The 22,501-nt window shown below is 40.9% G+C and overlaps 2 protein-coding genes across 4 annotated transcripts in view; both read right to left on the bottom strand.

The window, feature by feature from the left end:
- The window catches only part of ttl (tubulin tyrosine ligase), a 35,771-nt gene extending 29,407 nt beyond the window's left edge, over positions 1-6,364 (bottom strand). The window contains exons 1-2 of the mRNA XM_060849043.1: positions 5,701-6,364; positions 217-295 (exon numbers count right to left, since the gene is read on the bottom strand). Of these exons, the coding sequence (XP_060705026.1) occupies positions 217-295; positions 5,701-5,857 (236 nt within the window). The 5' untranslated portion in view covers positions 5,858-6,364. The remainder of the gene's footprint in view (positions 1-216; positions 296-5,700) is intronic.
- A 10,267-nt stretch (positions 6,365-16,631) lies between these two features.
- Positions 16,632-22,501, bottom strand: part of LOC132830998 (zinc finger CCCH domain-containing protein 6) — a 60,331-nt gene continuing 54,461 nt past the window's right edge. For all 3 annotated transcript variants that reach the window (XM_060849031.1, XM_060849014.1, XM_060849023.1), the window contains one exon: positions 16,632-19,098. In XM_060849031.1, coding sequence (XP_060705014.1) covers positions 17,600-19,098 — 1,499 coding nt within the window. In that variant the 3' untranslated portion in view covers positions 16,632-17,599. The remainder of the gene's footprint in view (positions 19,099-22,501) is intronic.

The raw sequence follows: 22,501 nt of genomic DNA, 5'->3' as shown, positions 1-22,501 counted from the left end.
GAGAAGCTTGACACTATTGAGGACAAAGTAACCCACTTGACTGACACCACATCCACAAACATCCATCCCTTCCACTCCTTGACACACAGTAGCAGCTGCGTGTATCATCTACATAAACTCACTGAAGTACCTAAGACAGCACCTTTCAAAACAATGTTCTGTACACTCTTGTGTACACAGTACAGTAGCTTTATTTAAATCTAGCAATGCACTTACTTGACTAACGAAGCCTTGCGGCACAGTTTGTCAGCGCCCCTGTAATAGTTTACAAGCTGTGAAAGTCCTGGTTCATGACCTGCAAATAAGCAAAGGCACGATTATTATTAGAATGTGCATAGTTGCACTTGGCGACACACAAAACTCAGAACTCATGTTTACTTAAAAGGGACCATTTTGGATCTGTCGTTCAATGTGAAACACGTCTTTGTATGACGTTAAATCAACAAAGCTAGGAAGCTGCACTCTCATTTTCAGCTCACTATACCAAACTAAGCACGGATGGAGCCGTTATATTAACACAATATAACTGGCTTTTGAGGAGCCTAGGATGGTAGATTGCAAATACTAGCGATCAGAAACAGAAAATGTTATAATTACCAAAGTCCGTGAATATCCATAAAGCAAACAGACAAGTTAATCAGAGTCATACATCACAGAAACAGACCCTTTAGTTCAATTCATCCGGACTGACGAGACGTCCCAATCTAAGCGAGCTCCATTTGCCAGCATTTGGTCCATATCCCTGTAAACCCATCCTTTTCAAATACCTATTCAGATGCTTTTTAAATGCTGTAATTGTTACCAGCCTCCACCACTACCTCTGGCAGCTCATTCCGTACATGAACCAGCCTCTGCTTGAAAATGTTGCACCTTAGGTCCCTTTTAAATCTTTCCCCTCTCACCTTAAATCTCTGCCCTCTCATTTTGTACTCCCCATCCCAGGGAAAAGACCTTGGCTATTTGCCCTATCCATGCCCTTCATGATTTCATAAACCCTTGTAAAGTGAACCCTCAGCCTCCAATGCTCCGGGGGGAAAAAAACCACAGCTTCTCCCTATAACTCAAACCCTCCAGCCCTACAACATCCCCGTTATTCTTTTCTGCATCATCCTCTCAAATTTAACAACATCATTCCTACAGTAGGGTAACCAGAATTATACATTGTATTCTAAAAATGGCATCAGTGTTCTGCACATCTGCAACTTTCAGCTATACCTTATTCCAAAATGGAAACAAGAAAGGAAGCTAATGACTGAATGATTTGAGATGCATAAAAGAAACTTGTACAGTGAAATACATGTGGAAACTAAAAACAAAATGGCCTGTACTACTTTGGTACATTTAACGAGTTTTGAGAAGATTTGTACCTCAGGTTGAGGTCCTGGATGTAGGTTTGCTCACTGAGCTGCAAGGTTAGTTTTGCAGACGTTTCGTCACCATACTAGGCAACGTCTTCAGTGAACCTCCAGATGAAGCCCTACTGATGATTCCTGCTTTCTATTTATGTTTGGGTTTCTTTGGGATGGTGATGTCATTTCCTGTTCTTTTCCTTCGCTGGGTTTTTTTTGTAATACCGTGCAAGAACTGTAACAAACACTACATTGGACAAACAGGCAGAAAACTGGCCACCAGTATACATGAACATCAACTAGGCACAAAACGACATGACCCTCTTTCACTAGTATCCTTACATACAAATAAGGAAGGTCACCACTTCGACTGGGACAACACATCCATCCTAGTACAAGCCAAACAGAGACACACAAGAGAATTCCTAGAGGCATGGCATTCCAACTGGAACTCTATCAACAAACATCGACTTAGATCCCATTTACCACCCCCTGAGAAAAAGAACAGGAAGTGATGCCACCATAGGAAATGACATCACCAGCCCAAAGAAACCCAAACATATAAATAGAAAGCAGGAATCATCAGTAGGGTTTCATCTGGAGGCTCAATGAAGATGTTGCCTAGACTAAATGTCTGCAAATGAACCTTGCAGCTCGGTGAGCAAACCTCCATCCACATTTAACAACCTCAGGACATCCCAAAAAAATTAACTGCCAATGAAGTTTTTAAAAAATGGCTCTATATTAATATAGGAGGCCTGGTAACTGTATCAAAGTTTGGGAGACCTTGCTGTAGACATTGTGATATGATAAGATGATCTGTTGTTTCTAATATTGATTGAGAGATAAGTTGTTGTTCAAAGATAGGACAGAACTTTCTGTTATGCTTTGAATAGTATCCTGGGGTTTTTGTATTCAACTGAGCCTGTAGGCTGGGCCCCAGTTTAATATTTTCAATATCTACATTATATTTTATGATCTCATTCACGCATATACAAAGTATTATACTTTGAAAATGAAAAATTCCAAGTACTGCACTGACTTAAATTAGATGTTCTCTCTTGATTTAATGGTTAGAAATAGTTTGCACTATGCATCCCAAGTTATAACAGAAATGTCAAGATCGCCATAGTTCAGTTTGCCACAGTTAAGAACCAAATGACTCCAAAGGGTTACTGCAGAGCACACAATGTTTCAGGAGGGGTCAGAGACAGGGTGGAAACTGTACAGCTATAATCTATTCACCAGACGTTTGGTGAATCTATGCTATCTGAAAAGAAATCTCAATTCAAAAGATAGGAGACATTATTTTCTTAAATGATTTTCTTTTAGCTTTGGAGAAAGAAAATTTAAAAATGAGAAATTCCAGGTTATGAGGGTGGATTTGCGCCTTACTTGATTTCCTATCGAAAGAATGTCTTAAGACGGCTATAAAACGACGATAAGAGCAGAGGTACGCCATTCTGCCGATCAAGTCTATGCCCATTCAATGAGGTCATGACTGATCTGATAATCAACTTCCCTTTCCTGCCTTTTACTCAAAACCCTGGATTCCCTTACTGGTTAAAAATCTCTCTCATCCTTGAATATACTTAATGACCCAGTCTCAGTGGTAAAGAATTCCAGAGTCACAACCCTCAGAAGAAATTCCTCCACATTGGTTTTAAATGTGCGATTCCTATTCTAACAATATGCCCTCTAGTACTGGACTCTCCAATAAGGGGAAACAACCTTCCAGTATCTACTCTGTCAAGTCATCTAAGAACCTTGTATGCTTCAATAAGGTCAGCTTCCTTTCTTATGTATTTCAAGAAGTACAGGCCAACTTATCCAATCTCTTCTCAGTCACTCGCTCCATATCTGCTAAGCATAGTGAACTAAGCATGGATACCTCCAATGCTTGTAAATCGCTCCTCTGATAAAGGGTCAAAAACTGTTGATAGTATTCCAGCTGTTGTCTGACCAGTGCCATATACACTTTTGGAAAAAAAGTCTCCACTTTCAGAACTCTATTCCCTTTGAACTAAAGGCCATTCCATTTGCTTTCACTATTACCTGCTGAACTTGGATGCTAACTAGTGATTCATGGATGAGGACTTTCAAATTGCTGTTCTATAAATTTCTGCAGTCTTTCCCCATTTTAATAATATTCAACTCTTCTATTCTTTCCGCCACGGTGAAAATCTTAATTTCCCCACATTACAGACTGCCTGCCTGTTTTGTGCCCATTCGCTTGACTGGTCTATAACTATCTACAGGCTTTGGCATCATCCTCAATACTTACCTTCCCATCTATTTGTGTGTGTCATCCACAAACTTGGCTATAGTATATTCAATTTCCTCAAAAAGTCATAAACATATTGTAAATAACTGTTACCCCAGCATTGATTCCTTGGCACTCCAACAGTGAAAGGGTGTCAACCTGAACATGCCCTCCTTATCCCAATTCTGCCTTCTAATAGTTAGCCGATCCTCTATCCATGCTAATATACTACCTCCATCATGGGCTGTTCCGTTAAGTTGTCAAATATGTACCACCTTATAAAGAATGTTCTGAAAATCTAAATTATATTCCATCCACTGCTTCCCTTTTATCTATCCTGTTTGCTGTTTCCCCACAGAATACCAGTAAATTTGTCAGGTATGATTTTTCCCTTCATGAAGCCATGCTGACTCAGCTTGATCATTGCTAAAATGCTCTGCTGTTACATCTTTCATTATAAACTCTAGAGTTTTCCCAATACAGATGGTAAGCTGTAAATGCTGCATTAGCTGATAGAAAGAACATAACCACACCCTTCAGTTCTTTTTCACTTCTTTGGATGAGCAACTTTCTTCTCTCCCACTCTTTCCACTACAGAGTTGACATCAGAAATTGCTCAGGAGATGAAAATCCAAATCCTATCGTTCCTAATGGAGTGCAATGCAACATCAGTTGTCTGCCCCACCCAGTCGAGTAAAATGAGACTTTGTCAGTACTGTTGCCTAGTCACCAATCACCAATAAAGAATCTGATGTCACTGAGTCTGCAGAGCACAGCTACACTAACATAACATTTATGGGAAAATGCTAGACAGCCCTGACCAGCATCTTGGTGCACTGCGATTCACACATTGCAATATTTAAACATCCGCAAATACCAATTCACATGCAGTAGGACAAAAAAAGGTTACTGAAGCTGTCTGCAAGAGAAATGACAAATAACTACACATAGACCCTCCCAATTTTCCAGCATCTCAGACAGAAGCACACATTCTGCATTATGTATCTGCTGGGCTAGCTTGTGTTTTACAGTGCAAGTATGAATGCTCATTGTGCCTATTCAAAGAATGTAGCCCATCTTTCTCTGATATTTTATAAAAAACTTTCAATCCTCACAACTCTTAGGTTTAATTTCTCAATTACACAATCCATAATCAAAATTCAAGATCTTGTAAACATGAACTTGTGAAAACTAAGAATGAAATATGCTATTTAGTGGGGGCAAGGGTGTCAAAACAAAGCAGCACACCAGCCTTCTATAGACTCTAGTGGTGATGTTGTTTTAAGTGATCTGAATATACATGGTCTGGAAAGGGATAATTTTACCAATTGAACCTGTCATTTAATAGTGGAAGGGGATATTGTGTCACTGCAAAAGCCTGAATGCACCAAAGAGGACACACGAAGAGCTGACACTTGAGCACAGCACTGACATGTAAGTTTACCTGCCCACCCCTACACCCAATGAGTGTCAAAGCTTTCAGCAAGGAGACAAAAAATGGTCAAAAGAAAGGGCAAATAAAACATGGGTAATGCTCAAAGTGTTTATACATTTTTAGACAAAGATTTTGCTTGAAATTAGCGTTTCTGATAGCCTATGAAGCAACAGTTCAAGAAGTATCACAGCATTATTTGCTGCAATTGTACAGCAGAGATGGCGTTAAACAATTGTAAAACTGTTCCAAATTGTTTTCAGATTTTTAAAGTACAAGAAGAAATCTGACTTTTCTTCCAAGATAAGTCAAATAAAATATTTTACTAGATGTTTCAGGAAAAAAACCCAGGGCCAGACAAGTTATTATCTGAAAGCATGACATTTGGTGCAATGATGGTTTAAATCCCCTGGGTTGGATACAATGTATTGAATATATCGAATAAACATTAAGGCCACCTCACGGAGATGTGCTGGAGATAGCAGGACACCGCCCAGGTCTGCAGTGCAAACCTGCACTGGTCTCGAGATAACAAATCACAAGTCCCTTCATTTTAAAAAACATAGCACCTTTTAAAAAAATGAAAAATATTTTTTTCCAAACAATCTAAATGGAAAGATGTTCCCCCCCAATCCACTTTCGTGAGCAAGTCTTACCCAGGGTACCAAAAGGCAGCTTGTTCCTCTCCCCCAGCATCAGGTTGAACCTGGGGTTGTCCCTCTTGAGTCTTCGCCATTGTCCCGTGGAGATGAGCACTTTGCCCACTTCTGCATAGATGGAGCTGTTCCGATCCCGGACCACGAAGGTGTACATAATAGGCACGGGGAAAGAGACAGGGCACTGGCACGACCGCCCAACCTGACACCCCTCTCACACCGGGCATTAAACTAGTTAACCCCCCGCTAAGCGGTGACCGTCGCCCGGTGGCCCTGAGGTCAGAGGCACTCCCGCTGCGGGTGGCGAGCCCCTTGGGTTCAGGGACGGACGCGCCGGGCTGGGGCAGTGGGAGGAGTAGCTCCGATTCCTCCGGGGGTTGGGAAGTGTCGGGGGGGGGGGTCTTCTCTTTAGTCTGTTTACACCTCTTTGTTCGCTGAGCTTACGGGCCTACTCTCGACACTCAGACCCGGCACGTTCGCGTCGGCCGTGCGCCAGCAACCGCTGGGCCCATTCCCCCACGGCTGGACACTTGTCCCTGACCCGACTTGGTTCAGGCGAACGCCTCTGCCTCTGCTTTTTCTCTTCCTCGCGATTTCATTCTTCTCGAAGCAGCTGATGCCTCGGATCGACGTGAGTGGGAGGGAAGAGGTGCGACCACGGCCCGGCACCCCTGGCATTCTGGGAATTGTAGTTTTATCGTCCCATACGAACAGAAACTACAACTCCCAGAATCCAACAGCGTGTAGATTTTTCTTGGAGGGAGGGGGATTATGTTCAAGTTTATGTTCAAAACCACACCATAACCAGGTTATACTCCAACAGGTTTATTTGGGAGTACTAGCATTGGGAGCACAGCTCCTTCATCAGGTAGTTGTGGAGCAGGATCATAATTTATAGCAAAAGATCACAGTGTCAAACAACTGATACGATGTACCTGTATTAAACAAACAGTTGGTTGTTCAATATATCGAATCCGATTATCCGAACAAAATACTCCCCACCCGTGTCATTCGGATAATCGAGGCTCCTCTGTAAGTGTATATGGAACTTGGCACAGGATTTCTAACTAGTGCACCATTAAATGCAAATTGTGACTTGATCAATATGCTGCAGAAATTGCTTTCTGGCAGCACTGGTAAAGTTGTCAAGGGTGCCCTAACCTTCCAGAAATAAGGATTACTCTCTAGAAGATGCCAACACTGGTTGCAGCAGTCGGCAGGAAAAACACCACAGTAACGTTTTACTAGACAGAAAACTGAAAGAACTGCAGATGCGGGAAGTCTGGAACAAAACAGAAATTGCACGAAAGTTCTGAAGGGTCACTGCACCTGAAACATTGATTTCTCTCCACAGACGCTGCCAGGCCTGCTGAGATTTTCCAGCAATTTATGTTTTTGGCGAACATTAAATTTGGGGTTGTGTTTTAACCAGCACTGCAACAGAAATTCTTACTCTTCACAGCACAAAGCAGCATCCTGCAGATGCTGGAAACTAGAAATAAAAATTGAATTAAATTTATTGTCACGTACAGAGGCACATTGAAAAGCTTTGTCTTGTGAGGAATACAGGCAGATCAGAGAGTTAAAGAGCATAGATAAGTAAATAATAGGTAAACAGCAGCAAAAACAAAAACACAGGTACAGGCGAAAGTTAAGAGTCTGTGAGTCCATTCAGTATTCTAACAACAGTAGGGTAGAAACTGTTTCAAAACCGGCTGGTGTGTGTGTTCAGGCTTCTGTACCTTCTCCCCAATGGTAGAGGTTGTAGAAAAACATTGCTAGTATGGAATTGATCTTTGAGAATGCTGGCAGCCTTTCCCTGACAGTGGGCCTGGTAGATGAATTCTATAGATGGGAGATTGGCCTTTGTGATTGTCCAGGCAAGTTCACAACTCTCTGTAACCATCTCCGATCTTGAATAGCACAGTTGCCATACCAGGTAGCGATACATCCAGACAGAATGCACTCGATGGCACACCTACCTATAAAAGTTGGCAAGGGTGTTCGCCGTCATGCCAAATTCCTCAGCTGCCTGAGGAAGAAGAGACGTTGTTGGACCTTTGTAACCAGTGCATCCTCATGAAGAGTCCCAAGAAAGCTAGTTGTGGATAACAACTCCCAGGAGCTTGACACTCTCCACTCATTTCACCTCTGTGCTGTTTATGTGTAGCGGGCAAGGGGGGGGCATGAGTAACATCCTGCCGAAAGTCAATAATGAGTTCCTTGGTTTTGCTGGCATTGACAGCTAGGTTGTTCTTAGAGCACCATTTTTCTAGGTCTTCCACCTCCTGTCTGTAGTCTGTTTCGTCACCATGAGATTTGACCGAGTATGGTGGTGCCATCAGCGAACATGTAAATGGCATTCGTCTGGTATTTGAACAATATAGTCATGGTATATAGTGAGTACAGTAGGGGGCTGACTATGCACCCCTGTGTGGCTCCACTGTTGATTGTTAGTGACAATGAAATATTGTTCCCAATCTTCACTGATTGTGGTCTGAGTCAGAAAACTGAGGATCCAGTTGCAGAGAGTGGAACTTAATCTGAGATCACTAAGTTTAGTAATCAGTCTCAAGGGGATAATAGTGCTGAAGGCTGAACTGTAGTCAATGAGTAGGATTCTCACGTAGCTGTTAGTGTCAAGATGTTCTAGGGAGGAGTAAAGGACAAGTGATATGGCATCTGACATGGATCTGTTGGTCCAATAGGCAAATTGGAGTGGGTCAAGAGTAGTGGGGAGGCTAGGATTGATTAATGCCATAACCAGCCTTTCAAAGCAGCTCATGACCACTGAAGTTAGGGCCACTGGGCGGTAGTCATTGAGCCATGCTGCATGAGCCTTCTTAGGCACAGGGATGATGTTGACCCTCTTGAAACAGGCAGGGACAGTGGCCTGCTGCAGGGAGAGGTTGAAAACGTCGAAAAGACCTCTGCCAGTTGAGCTGTGCATTCTCTGAGTGCACGGCCTGGTACTCTGTCTGGTCTCATAACTTTCCTTGAATTCACATGAAGGAAAACTGATCTGACCTCTGATGGAATGACTGTTGGGATAGGTTCATCAGGACCTGTCAAAATAGGTCTTACCTCTCCGCCGAAATTCTGCTCAAACCGAGCATAGAAGGCATTGAGACATGATGTCATTCAGTCCTTGCCGTAGTCGGCGGGTGTCTGGCTCTCTCGTTTGGATTAGTATTGGTCCTTGGCTGACTTAATGGCTCTGCTAAGGTCATACTTGGATTCCTTATATTTGAGTGGGTCTCCTGATCTGAAGACCTCAAGCCTCATTTTTAGCAGGTTCTGGATGCAGTAAATTCTGGAAGTTTCCAGTAGGTCAACATCAGCACTACGGATGGGTCAGATTTTTGTAGTGTCCATGGAGACATCATGACAGGGAGGAATATGATCAGATCCAGAAGTCATGCTCGATCTTCAACTGATCCTACTTTTACCGATAAGTGAAAGGGAGTGGTGTGTGACTGTCAGTTGACAGAAACCATAAACTCAAATGGTGTGTTCAAACATGTATGTTCTGTAAATGAAAAGGAACTTAATGCTCTATGGGAATCACAAATCTATGGCGCAGAGCAAAAAGCCCGTGAGTTGGCAAATAAAGTGTTTAGAACTGTCAATCTCCTTAGTTATTCAATTCTCCAATCCTATACAAGTCAAAAATACAACTTGTGTGTTGGAGTTGAACACAGAAGCATAGAGATGTATAGCATGCCAACATACCCTTCAATTCAACTCATCTATGCTGACCACATATCCTAGATAAAGCTAGTTCCATTCACCAGCATTTGGTCATATCCCTCTAAACCCTTCCTATTCATATACCTTTTAAGTGTTGGAATTGTACCAGCCTTCACCACCTCCTCTGGCAGCTCATTCCATACATGCACCACCCTCTGCATGAAAAGGTTGACCCTTAGGTCCCTTTTATATCTTTCCCCTCTCACCTTAAACCTATGCCATTTTTGACACTTCCACCATGGGGGAAAGACCTATTTACCCTATCCATGCCTCTCATGATTTTATAAACCTCTATAAGATCACCCCTCAGCCTCCGATATTCCAGGGAAAATAGCCTCAGCCTATTCACTCTTTCCCTTTAGCTCAAACTCTCCAACCCTGGTAACATTCTTGTAAATCTTGTCTGAACCCTTTCATGTTTCACAACATTCTTCCTAGAGCAGAAAGACTAGAATTGCATACAGTATTCTAGAAGTGACCTAAGCAATGTCCTCAACATGACCTCCCAAATCCTATACTGAATGCACTGACCAGTAAATGGGCGGCACGGTGGCACAGTGGTTAGCACTGCTGCCTCACAGCGCCTGTAGACCCGGGTTCAATTCCCGACTCAGGCGACTGACTGTGTGGAGTTTGCACGTTCTCCTCGTGTCTGCGTGGGTTTCCTCCGGGTGCTCCGGTTTCCTCCCACAGTCACAAAGATGTGCGGGTCAGGTGAATTGGCCATGTTAAATTGCCCGTAGTGTCAGGTAAGGGGTAAATGTAGGGGTATGGGTGGGTCGCGCTTCGGCGGGTCGGTGTGGACTTGTTGGGCCGAAGGGCCTGTTTCCACACTGTAAGTCTAATCTAAAGGCAAGTACACCAAATGCCTTCTTCACTATCCTATCTACCTGCAACTCCACTTTCAAGATACCATGAATCTGAACCCCAAGGTCTCTTGGCTCAGTAACACTCCCCAGGACCTTACCATTAAGTGCATAAGTCCTGCCCCGATTTGCCTTTCCAAAGCAGCACATTTATTTAAATTAAACTCCATCTGCCACTCTACAATCCATTGGCCCATCTGATCACGATCCCATTGTATTCTGAGTTAACCTCCTTTGCTGTCCACTATGCCTCCAATTTTTGAATCATCTGCTATCTTACTAAGAATACAACCTATGCTCACAGCCAAATCATATATATAAATGACAAAAAGCACTGGACCCAGCACCAATCCTTGTGGCATACCACTGGTCACAGGCCTCCAGTCTGAAAAGCAATCTACCATCACCTTTTACCTTTCAGCCAGTTCTGTATCCAAATGGTTAATTCTCCCTGTATTCCACATGATCTAACCTTGACAACCAGTCTACCATGAGCAAGGTTAGAGCACAAGCAAAGAGATGTTGGAGTATAAGTCCATAGCTCCCTGAAACTGGCAAGAGGTGAATGAAGTGGTTTTAAAAAAAGGCTTATGGCATGATTGCCTTCTTTGGTTAGGACATTGAGTTTAAAAGTTAGCAAGTCATGTTGCAGCAATGTAAGACTTCATTTAGGCCATTTCATTACTTCATTTAGTATTATGTGCAGTTCTGGTCACCACACTATAGGACGGGGAGGCTTTGGAGAAGGTACAAAAGAGATTTAACGGAACATTGCCTGGATTGGAGTGCATTCACTGTAAGGATTGGAAAAACTGGATTGATTTGGCTACTTATGCAGGCTGAGGGGATAGGGTAGATAGTCCGAGGCTTTTTCCCATGTTGGAAGTGTAGGTTTAAGGTGAGAAGGGAAATATTTAAAGATGTGTGAGGCAGGTTCTTTACAGATTTGCAGGGGAACACGCTGCCAAGAAAGGTGATAGAAGCAGATATGATGGCAACATTTAAGAGGCACTTAGACAGACACATGAATGGGCACTGAAGAGAGACATGAACCATTTGCAGACAGATGGGATTGGTTTAGAATGGCATTATGATTTCTGCAGAAATGGTGGACAAAAAGGACTTGTGCCTCTGCTGTGCCTATGTTCTGTGCTGAGTTTGACAAGAGGTTATACAAATTGGGTCTATTTTCTCTAGAATTTAAAAGGCTAAGGGTGATTTGATTGAAGTCTTCGATAATATCAACAGGAAGACAGTGGGTAAATAAAGATAAATTATTTTCACCCTAGGAATTCTAGAACTAGAGGCATAGTCTGAGAATTAGGGCCAGACTGTTCAGGAGAGATGTTGGGAAACACTTCTACACATAAAGGGTGGTAGGTGTTTGGAACTCTTTCACAAATGTCAGTTGATGCTAAGTTACGTTTTAAATTTAAAAAAAACTTCCTCTTTAGACATCCATGCTGACTCTTACTAATTGACCCACCTTATCCCATGTAACTATTAACTTTACCTCAAAACTATTTTCTAGAAACTCACTACTGCTGAAGTTAAACTGACTGTTCTATAATTGCTGGCTTATCTTTACAGCCTTTCTTGAACTAGGCCGGAATGTTGACTGTTCTCCAATACCTTTCACCTTCCTCAGTCATAGAGATGTACAATGTGGAAACAGACCCTTTGATCCAACCCGTGAGAGAAAACAAAGATTATGGTGAGTGTTTCAATTTCCATTTTCACTTCCTTCAACATATGGGACACACCTCATCCAGTCTCACTGCCTTGCCAACTTTAAGTACCAATTGACTATCCAATATAACTTCCCCATCAAGTTGAATCCTTCTGGTGACAAGAGTCAGTTAAAAAACATATATTCAGAAAATGTTTCTTGTTTGTGTTGAATTCAAGCTACACTTTTATTACTGTGATTGATTTGGAGACACTGGTTTGGTCTGGGATTTACAAAATTAAAAGTCACATGACACCAGGTTATAGTCCAACAGGTTTAATTCGAAGCACGAGCTTTTGGAGCGCAGCTCCTTCATCAGGTAATTGTAGGAGCAGCGCTCCGAAAGCTAGTGCTTCCAATTAAACCTGTAGGACTATAACCTGGTGTCATGTGATTTTTAATTACTGTGACTGTGGAAATCTGAACCGTACAACAAAATATGGACAAGCAAAAAAGGACAGCAAAGATGAGTCAACCAATTTGAAACTATTCATATTGTAAGCAGGTAAAAGTTTAGTAAGTCAGGAGTTCACCAAAGGTGCTTCTCTCCATTTTTCATGCTCCAGTATTTGGGTCTTTCCTTGGTGCAGTGGAAGATGAGTACTTAGTGAGTAATTAGTAAACTATTCAACTTATACTAAATAATTTGTGAAGTTATACCACAACAGGACATCTCAGCTGAATGGAACATATATTAGTTAGCAAAGGTTTGGATGTTGTGTCCCAAACATTGTTATCAGAAACAACAAAAGCTTGAAAACCTTCAGAATCTAAATGTGGTTCATGTGCAGGACAGAGAACTATATAGGTTAGAGGTCACCTTTGGAATGCTCGGATGGAAAATGGGTGATTGTCCGGCCATCTAAGAGAATATTCATGTAGTGCAGAAACCCTCTGAAATTAACTGGTTTCTAATCATTTTTCTGCTTTGGATACTTATGAAAACAATGTTTCCTCAGACAAAAGCAGTCAGAGCTAGATTGAAAGCTTGCAGGAAGGTAAGCTACGGAGAAGTGTGTTTTAATACAGCAATATCCATGCACTGCATCAGTCAGAATACGTAGAGGTTTATAACTGTTTGCTAAAATATAAATTGTTAAAACACACACCTCTGCCCTTCCCTTTTGCATTCTTTCACGATAACGAAATCAACCTCTTTGCCACAGCTGTGTCTCACAGATGGTATGCAACTTCCCTAGTGCAATGGTGAAGAATGGCATGTAGCAGTTACAGGACATTTTCCTGGGGAAAATGAACAGCCAGAGGTTGTGACCAATTTTGGTACTACTAGCATAATGGGAAGGGAAGAGGATTTTAGGGAGCTAGTAAGGAGATTAAGAAGCAGGAACAGAAAATCACTAATCCAGTTTACTCCCAGTCCCACATGTTAGTCAGCATAGGAATAGGAGGATCAAGTGTTTGAATATATCATAGAATTGTTACTGTGAAGGAGGTCATTCAGCCCATTATGTCTGAGATCTTTAATTATTGCCAATCTCCTGCTGCCTTCTCATAACCCTGTCCATTGTTCCTATTTAAATAATCATTCAATGCCCTCTTGCCTCAATTGAACCACTCTTTCAGGCAGTGCATTCCAGATCTCATCTACTAATTGTATTAGTGAATTTTAAGATTTGTAGCTCAGTTTGAGGTTTTGAATGTAGGTTTGCTTGCTAAGCTGAAAGATTAAATTCCAGACATTTCATTACCTTACTAGGTAACATCTCCAGTGGACCTCATGCAAAGCAATGCTGAAAATTCCTGCTTTCTATGTTTGGGTTTCTTTGGGTTGGTGATGTCATTTCCTGTGGTAAAGTCACTTCCTGTTCCTTTTCTCCGGGGGGGGGTCGTAGATTGATCTAAACATCGAGTTAGACCCTGAGTGGTGCTGGAAAAGCACAGCAGGTCAGACAACATCTAAGAAGCAGGAAAATTGTCATTTCAGGCAAAAGCCCTTCATAAACTCAATATGTTTGTTGATAAGAGTTCCGGTTGGAATGCCATGCTTCTAGGAATTCTCATGCGTGACTTAGTTTGGCTTGTCCTAGGATGGATGTATTGTCCCAGTCGAAGTGGTGTCCTTCCTCATCCATACGTGTGGATACTAGTGAGAGAGGGTCATGTCTTTTTGTGGCTAGTTGGTGTTCATCTATCCCGGTGGCTACTTTTCTGCCCGTTTGTCCACTGTAGTGTTTGTTACAGTCCTTGCACGGTATAAGAAAATGACATTTGTTTTGCTCATTGTCTGTATAGGGTCTTTCAAGTTCATTAGCTGCTGTTTTAGTGTGTTGGTGGGTTTGTGGGCTACCATGATGCCAAGGGGTCTGAGAAGTCTGGCAGTCATTTGCGAGATGTCTTTGATGTAGGGGAGAGTGGCTAGGGTTTCTGGACGTGTTTTGTCTGCTTGTTTGGGTTTGTTGCTGAGAAATCGGCAGACTGTGTTCATTGGGTACCCAAAAACCCTAACCATTCTCCCCTACATCAAAGACATCTCGAAATTGACTGCCAGACTACTCAGACCTCTTGGCATCATGGTAGCCCACAAACCCACCAACATACTAAAACAGCAGCTAATGAACTTGAAAGACCCTATACAGACAATGAGCAAAACTAATGTCATTTACTACATACCATGCAAGGACTGTAACAAGTACTACATTGGACATACAGGCAGAAAACTAGCCACCAGGATACATGAACACCAACTAGCCACAAAAAGACATGACCCTCTCTCATTAGTATCCACACGTATGGATGAGGAAGGACACCACTTCAACTGGGACAAGCCAAACTAAGACACGCATAGGAATTCCTAGAAACATGGCATTCCAACCAGAACTCTATCAACAAACACTGAGTTAGACCCCATCTACCACCCCCCCTTGAGAAAAGGAACAGGAAGTGACTTCACCACAGGAAATAATATTACCAACCCAAAGAAACCCAAACATAAAAATAGAAAGCAGGAATTTTCAGCATTGCTTCACATTAGGTCCACTGGAAATGAACCTTTCAGCTCAGCGAGCAAACCTCCATCCACTAACTGTATGAAAATACTTTCGCAGATACCTAGGGAACTGCAGTAGACATTACTTCAACTAGAAAACACTAACATAGAATCTTCGTTTGTTATCTTTTATCCAATTTTGTATCTACATTTCTACTGTCTCTTTTATTTCATGATCTATAACTATTCTTAAGTCAAAGGTCATCCAAGGTCTTTTCCCCTATGAGCACAGAACCCAATATCAGGCGATAAGTCTAAGTATACCTTTAAGATTGAGTAGAAATTTCTTCACCCAAAGAATGGTGTGTGAAATTCTCTGCCGCAGAAAGCATTTGAAGTCAAAACATTACATTTCTTTTTCAAGGAATTAGGTATAGTTCTTAGGGCTAAAGGAATCAAACAATTGGGGCAAAAGTACTAACAGGGCTGGATAATCAAATCACAATCATGGTGAATGGCGAAACGGGCTCAAATGGCCTTCTCCTAATTTCTGTGTTTCTGTTATGTTGCACTGTATCCAACACCTTTAGATGAATGAACTGGTGTAGGAGACAGGTTCAGATTTCCGAGACAATGGGAGCAGTTCTGGGGCAGGTAGGACCTGTACAGAGAGGAGCTGCATTTTAGCAGGACTGGAATTACAGTCAGCAGCACCTACAGAAGCAAATGAGAGGATCCTGATACATGCAGTCAACAACACAGAGCAGGCGATAAGAGGATCCCAAAACTGTCAGTTAGCTGTACTTAAGAATAGGTGGTGAGAAGAGCCTAGAAGCTAGCAATCAGGAGTACCTACAAGAACAGATCCTGAGAGAGGCATTCTGATAGGAATGTGACCACGCAGAAAAACTCCATGGTTGTTGAATGGAAAAGGATCAGCAAGGCTGACCTGCATGAGATACAAGAAGGATTGTAAATATCCTGGATTTGAAAAGACAATCAGAGTGACAACACAGGCAAGTCAAGTTGAAGGAAGGTCAGTGAACCTGAAATGTTAATGCTGCTTTCTTTCCATATATGTTGCCAGACCTGCTGAGGTTTTTCAGGATCTGCAGGTTTTTTTTAAAAAGTTGATTGGTTGGAGAGTAACTCCTGTTAGAATTGAGGGTAAATGCCTCAAATTGAGAAAATTGATTTTCCATAAAGTAAAAAACCTAGTGATGTAAGTGATTATCATTTATTAAATTAATTATTACTTAAATTAATCTCTTTTCCACTGGTAGTAGGGAGATGGTACATAATTACAGGAGTAGGCCATTGAGCCCGTTCAACCCATGCAGTGAAATCATCAACAAATTTGGCAATCATACCTCCTGCCCCTTCATCTAAGTAATTTATATAAATAATAAACAGTTGAGGACTCAGCACCAATCCCAGTGGCATATCTCTTGCTCTTCTAATCTTTTCATTCTGGTAAAGAGATAGATGGGACTTAAGTATTATACACAGAACTGTGTAAATAACTAAAAATTGCAGCATACATATAAAATATACATTAAAAGAGTTTAATACATTTGTACAAAAAGCTTTTACATTAGGTTTTCATTATAAAGCTAACTCTCAGTAGCTCAATATGAAAATATGGTGTCATACATAAAGAACAAGTTCAGCAACTTTTATTAATTCATAATAATCCACCACTAGTTCTTGTATTAAATGGATAAGCAGTGGTTCACAATTTCAGACTTACTATAGACAAACCAAAAAAAAAGTCTTCACAATAAATGCTTTATACAATGTGTACATCGATCTTGAATAAATCATGCCATGATTCTGGTTGATTTTTCCAATTCAAAAACAGATAATCAGCGGTTACATGTGGTAAACAAAAAACATAATTTTTGAAATACATTTAACAAATTGTACAGTGCAATATCTATGGACAGTGTCTAACTGCAAATGGTTCCACACTTGATTGCGACAAAATATCAAAGCAACTAATTTAAAACAAAACTGCAGAGGACATATGACAGCATCGAATAACAAAACTCAAAATTGGTTAGGATTTTGACTTTAAGTATGCCATTGGAGTGATATTATTGAAACTGTACAGTATAAAAGTGGCAGTCATTTTTCTTAATATTAGCTCTCACAACAAAAAGTAGTTACTTGAAAGTACTAAAAACAATATACAGTTTTCAGTGTACTAGTTCAATAATTCATAATCACAATACCCAAGCAAGAAATAACTTAGAATGAGAGTACTGTACAATAGGGTTTTAAGCAGTTTCAGTACACGAAAAAACAATTACTTCACCGGGAAGAAATTTAAATGTGGTCACAGGTATATTCTCTCTATACATATATATATATATTTCTATTACCATAAAAAATTATTCATTCAAAATGTAGTTCTTACATACTCAGACCAAAAGAAAACCAGTCATACAGTCTGCATGTGCCACTGCATGCATTTCTTTGAACAGTTAAACAGACTGTGTACATAGTAAAAAAATAAATAAAACACCACCAACAAGCCAAATAAGTTAAAGAATTGGGACAAGCTACATTATACAGACTGAATAACAGCCTCTCAAGGAGTGGGTGCTAACAGAATGGAGATGCTGTTGGGTCAAAAGTTTTGAACATTTCTTTCAGTGGTTTTTTATCCTTTTTACTGTTCAAATCCTCTTCATCCACTTGGCTAGGAGGTCCAGAATGTTTACTTTGTCTGGGGTCACTATACTGTGGTCTGATTAAGCCAGCTAAAGCCTGGATAGGTAGATTATGTACTGCAGGTGCAGAAGTAGCTGATGCCTGGGATGCTTCAGGCTTTAATTGTGGTTTGTAATTGTCTGACTTTTCTGCAGCAGGATCACTTGCACCATCTGCAATACTACCTTCTTGCACCAATGAAGCTTTATATGTCATCGATGAGTCACAGAGAACATTTTCTGACTTTGCGGGATTTTTTGGTACAAGAGGTTTCTTTATTTGCTCACCTTCCTTAGAGGAATCTGCTTGCGTAGTTAAAACCGACGTCACTAAGCTTTGAGAAGTCTGGGTTCGTGGATCATACAGACTGATGCCACTCAGCAATGTGCTGGGGGATCCAAGTCCCATACCACTTGAAGATAATTTGGGAGCATATGGAGGGAGTGTCTGATCCATCTTTACAGTGACACCTGACACTTGTGTAGAACCACTGTTTATTTTTGATAAGCGAGGATCTGCCCGTGCAACATGGGACTCTCTTAAAGTAGTATCTGAGCTACTGCTTTTCTGCAATCTAGGATTTGATGACTTTTGCAATCGTGGGTCCAATGGTCTTTCAGAAGAAACTCTTGAATCGGTATTCTTGTCTGTTTTCACTGCACTATTCTCCTTAGACCGCAAAGATAACCGTGGATCAATCTGACGAGGGTCACTTACAATACTCTGAGTTCTATTCAGACGTTGATTAGCTATTAATGGAGGGAGGGGCAAATTTATTGAAGACACTGGGTCTGGCTTTGGCAATGGCAGTGGAAGGAGATCCTCAGGAGTCCAAACAACAAGTTTTGCAAAGTGAGGTTTTGAAAGGGTGATGTCCATCTTAATGTGGCTGAATTGCTTGAGCTGACAGCGTGGATCCCTCAAGGTTACACTAGGTAATGTATCTAAAGGTATAATGGCTGGTTTTTCCCTCAGTTCTCGTTCTGTCTCTTCATCATCATCGAGTCCTTGCTGTTTAGTGTTTGAGATGGGTTGAGAATCATGTTTAGGACTTTCACTAATAGAAAGGCCTGCACTGACATTCTCATGTACCTTCATCTTCCTGGGATCTCTTGCTAATCTAGGATCAGCAGAAACCACCTCTGAAGGCTTTTTGACTTCTCCAGTTGAACCTTGTCTCAAGTCGGCTCTTAATCGAAGATCTGAAGGTTTATTTTCAGCAAGTTTTTCTTTCACAAGACGTGGGTCCATATATGTGTATGATGTCTGCTCAGTTACAGAAGACTGCAAGTTTTTCATCGTTTCACTTTGTTTTTTAAGAGTTTTCAGTATTGACTTTACACTGCTACCATCTTCTTCTTCATCACTTGAATACCAATTCACAGTCTCATCTGAAAATAACATAAGTTGTGTTAATTTTAAATACTGATTTTTAAAAAATCAACACTAGCATAATCAACTGGTCTCAAACATCAGACAAATGGGACCACTTTTTCTCTTTTCAGTGTTTTGCACCACATACTGGAGGACAGTTTGTTCTCAAGGACTTCACCAATATTCTTTAGATACAATCACTAGGAAATGGAGCATGATACAAGCAGCAGGCGAGTATTCAGTTATAAAATTAATCATAAATTCCGGTGCTATATCCATTGAATCAAAATGAAGATTTCTATTAAAACGAGTTTACCAATTACATTTGAATATGACTGTATAGTAAAGCAGTCACACAATTTAACATTAACAAAGTTATTAACACAAAACGTGAGCAAGACCTAACTTTTCCTTTGGTTTACAAAAAGAAAATATGATAGATTCAATCTGTCACTAAAGGCAAACAATCGTTATAGAAGATTGATTAAAGGTAGTATACAGATATTACTGAACACTTTCAGAGAAGCAACAGAAGTTGTTACTGTAGGTAAGCAGTTCTGCTTCAATTTTCTAAGCAATTTCAAATACCCCACTGTATAAAATGACCATATTGCAAAACCCACTTGTGGTTTAAACGCAAATCCAAAGGATAAAATGCTGGATTGGAATTAGTGTTAACAGATCATAGTCTAACTACATAAGTACCTTAAATTGAACACATTTCCGAAAACATTGTTTCCACTATCTCGATTTTTGTTCCTTACTTTGTTAACATTCTCATTCAATTTTACTATTTCTTTGCTGTAGCTTGAAGCATTGACCACAATGTGGCACTATGAAGCAAGCTGTTGTAGTCTCATTCAAGGCCATCTTCTGTATAAAACAATTCACAAAAGTACACAGGCCATTTGGTTGATCTGCATGCTCTGCTATTAGTGCTTCCATTGCTCCCTTAAGGCATTTCTGCAATTTGCCTCCACTGCTTTATACAGTCACACATTTCTCATTCCAAGTTCTTTCTGGGTGAGCAATTATCCCCTCAATTACTAATTGAATTTATGAGCAACAGTTTTGCATTCATGGCTCTCTGCTTTGGTTGCTCCATGAGTGAAAACATCTTCCTGCATCTCCTTACAGTATATGTTACAGTAAGGTAACTTAAGTCGGAAAGTGTAGTCATCGTACAAAAAGAACAATGGCAACGTGGATACAAAACTGGCTCGGCAATAGAAAACAGAATAATGATCAATGATTATTTTTCAAAGTAAAGTTTGTAGTAGAGTTCCCCAGAACTTTGCTGATGTTAAAGATCCTTTACTTTTCTGATATATATATTAATGATCTGGATCTTGGCATGCAGGGACAGTTTCAAAGTTTCCATGTAACACAAAACTTGGAAGAATTGTGAATTGTGAGCAGGATAGTATGAACTCCAAAAAGACACTGACTAATTGATGGACTGAGCGAATAAGTGGTAGTTGAGAGTCAATGCAGACAAATAACATGATGCACTTTAATCAGAAAATCACAAACAACATAAAACAGGGGTATAGAACATAACAGCAAGGACATGATCTTGAACTTGTAAAAGACACCTGTTGGACCTCAGCTGTAGCAGACTGTAGAGCTGTGGAACCACATTTTGGGAGAGAACGGAATTACTGGAGAGAGTGCAGAAGCAATTTACTAGACTGGTTATGGCTATGAAGACAAATTGGAGAAGTTGGGATGGTTCTCCCTTGAGAAAGGGCTAAGAGGGGAACTGATTTGGGGTTTTCAAAGTAACAAGCATGCTGGACAGAATAGAGACTGTGAAGCTGTTTTATCTTGTAAAAGAAACAATACAATGAGAGGGCATAAATTTAAAGTGACATGCAAATGAAGCAAGTGTGGCGTGAGAAAAAAAGCTCGCTCATACAGCAAGTTAGGATATGGAATGCATTACCTAGAAATGTGTTGTAGCAGGTTGAATTGGGGTTTTCAAGAGGGCTATGAATTTTTTTTTGGATACTAATAATGTGTAGGAATATGGGGAAAAGGCAGGAGATTGGACCCATACAAGAGAGTGGGTGCAGGCACAACAGGCTGACTGGCCTCTTTCTGCACTGTAATAATTCTGTGATAGGACCCAATCAGTGCCAGCCTGCTTTATTTAACTTTGTTCCACCCTTTCCCATCTCAAAATATCATGGCAATTCTATTTACCTTTTCCTTAAATGGTCCCGTTAAGTGCAAAAATATTGGTGTGGCCAATGTTCATACACAGTGGTGGTCTGTGCTTGCCCAACACACATGTATAAGAACTAAAAATCTATTGTTCTGGAATGATTAGAAATTAATTGGTAGTCATGAAGTCACACAGCATGGAAACAGGCCCCCAGCTCACGATGTCTATGTTGACCAACAAACACCAAACTACACTAATCCCAGTTGATCCATTAGCCTACTATCACTTGGCATTTCAGGTGCTCACTCAAATGCTTCTTAAATGTTGCGAGAGTGCCTGCTTCCACTGTTTTTTCAGGCACCATGTTCCATATTTCCACCACTCCACGGGGGAACAAATGTCTTATCAGATCTCCTCTAAACCACTTCTCACTTTAATATTCTGCCCTCTGGTCATGGACATGTCTATTATGGGAACAGGATTCCCACAATCTACTCTGTCCATGACTCTCATTTTGAGTACCTCAAACAAGATCCCCTTCAGACTCCTCTGCTCTAAGGAAAACAAGCACAGCCTATCCAGTCTCTTCCCAGGAACATCTGGTGAACCTCCTCTGCACCTTTGTAATGTTAAGATTAAATGGGAATATCTCTCTGGACGTTAATACAATATTAAAGGGTTAAACTGCACTATCTTTGCATGGGGATAACCATCATTGTAATTCACACTTCATTTAGACAGTCAGTTGCTAATACACTCCTACTATTGGCAAATTAAACTACCATTCAGTCTCTTTCATTCAGAAATGCTTTCTGGTCAGAGGTATGTCGCACCTGCACCGTCTGGGGAATCGAAGTCAGGAAATCCTCTGCATAACTATTCCCCAGGATTAGGGCACTGGCATTTACATTATTGACGAGGATGATCTTATCCTGCCATTATACCTGGGGTAACATGTGACTGTTGAGTAACTGGTGCTTGTCCTGAGTGTCATGTGACTGTGGGGGAGTTGTCAGAATCTGTAAGCATGGCCACTATAGAAAGGGGATGTGTTTTCTTTGTTCAGGGCCTCACTTTGACTCAACCTTGCATGCCTGCAAGGGGGCCACCTGGCTTGTGCAAGCTTTAATAAACTTTAACTGTTCGCAGAAGTTGCTGTGTGTGCAAAGTGCATCTCATGTGTGAAACCTTGGGAAAAGAACCTAAACCTCTCCAGTACAATTATGTCCTTCCAATAGCATGGCAAACAGAAC

The sequence above is a fragment of the Hemiscyllium ocellatum genome, chromosome 3 (genome assembly GCF_020745735.1).
Source record: "Hemiscyllium ocellatum isolate sHemOce1 chromosome 3, sHemOce1.pat.X.cur, whole genome shotgun sequence".
Lineage (NCBI taxonomy): Eukaryota > Metazoa > Chordata > Chondrichthyes > Orectolobiformes > Hemiscylliidae > Hemiscyllium > Hemiscyllium ocellatum.
The sequence above is the reverse complement of the archived record's forward strand: the minus strand, read 5'-3'. Positions and strand labels throughout refer to the sequence as shown.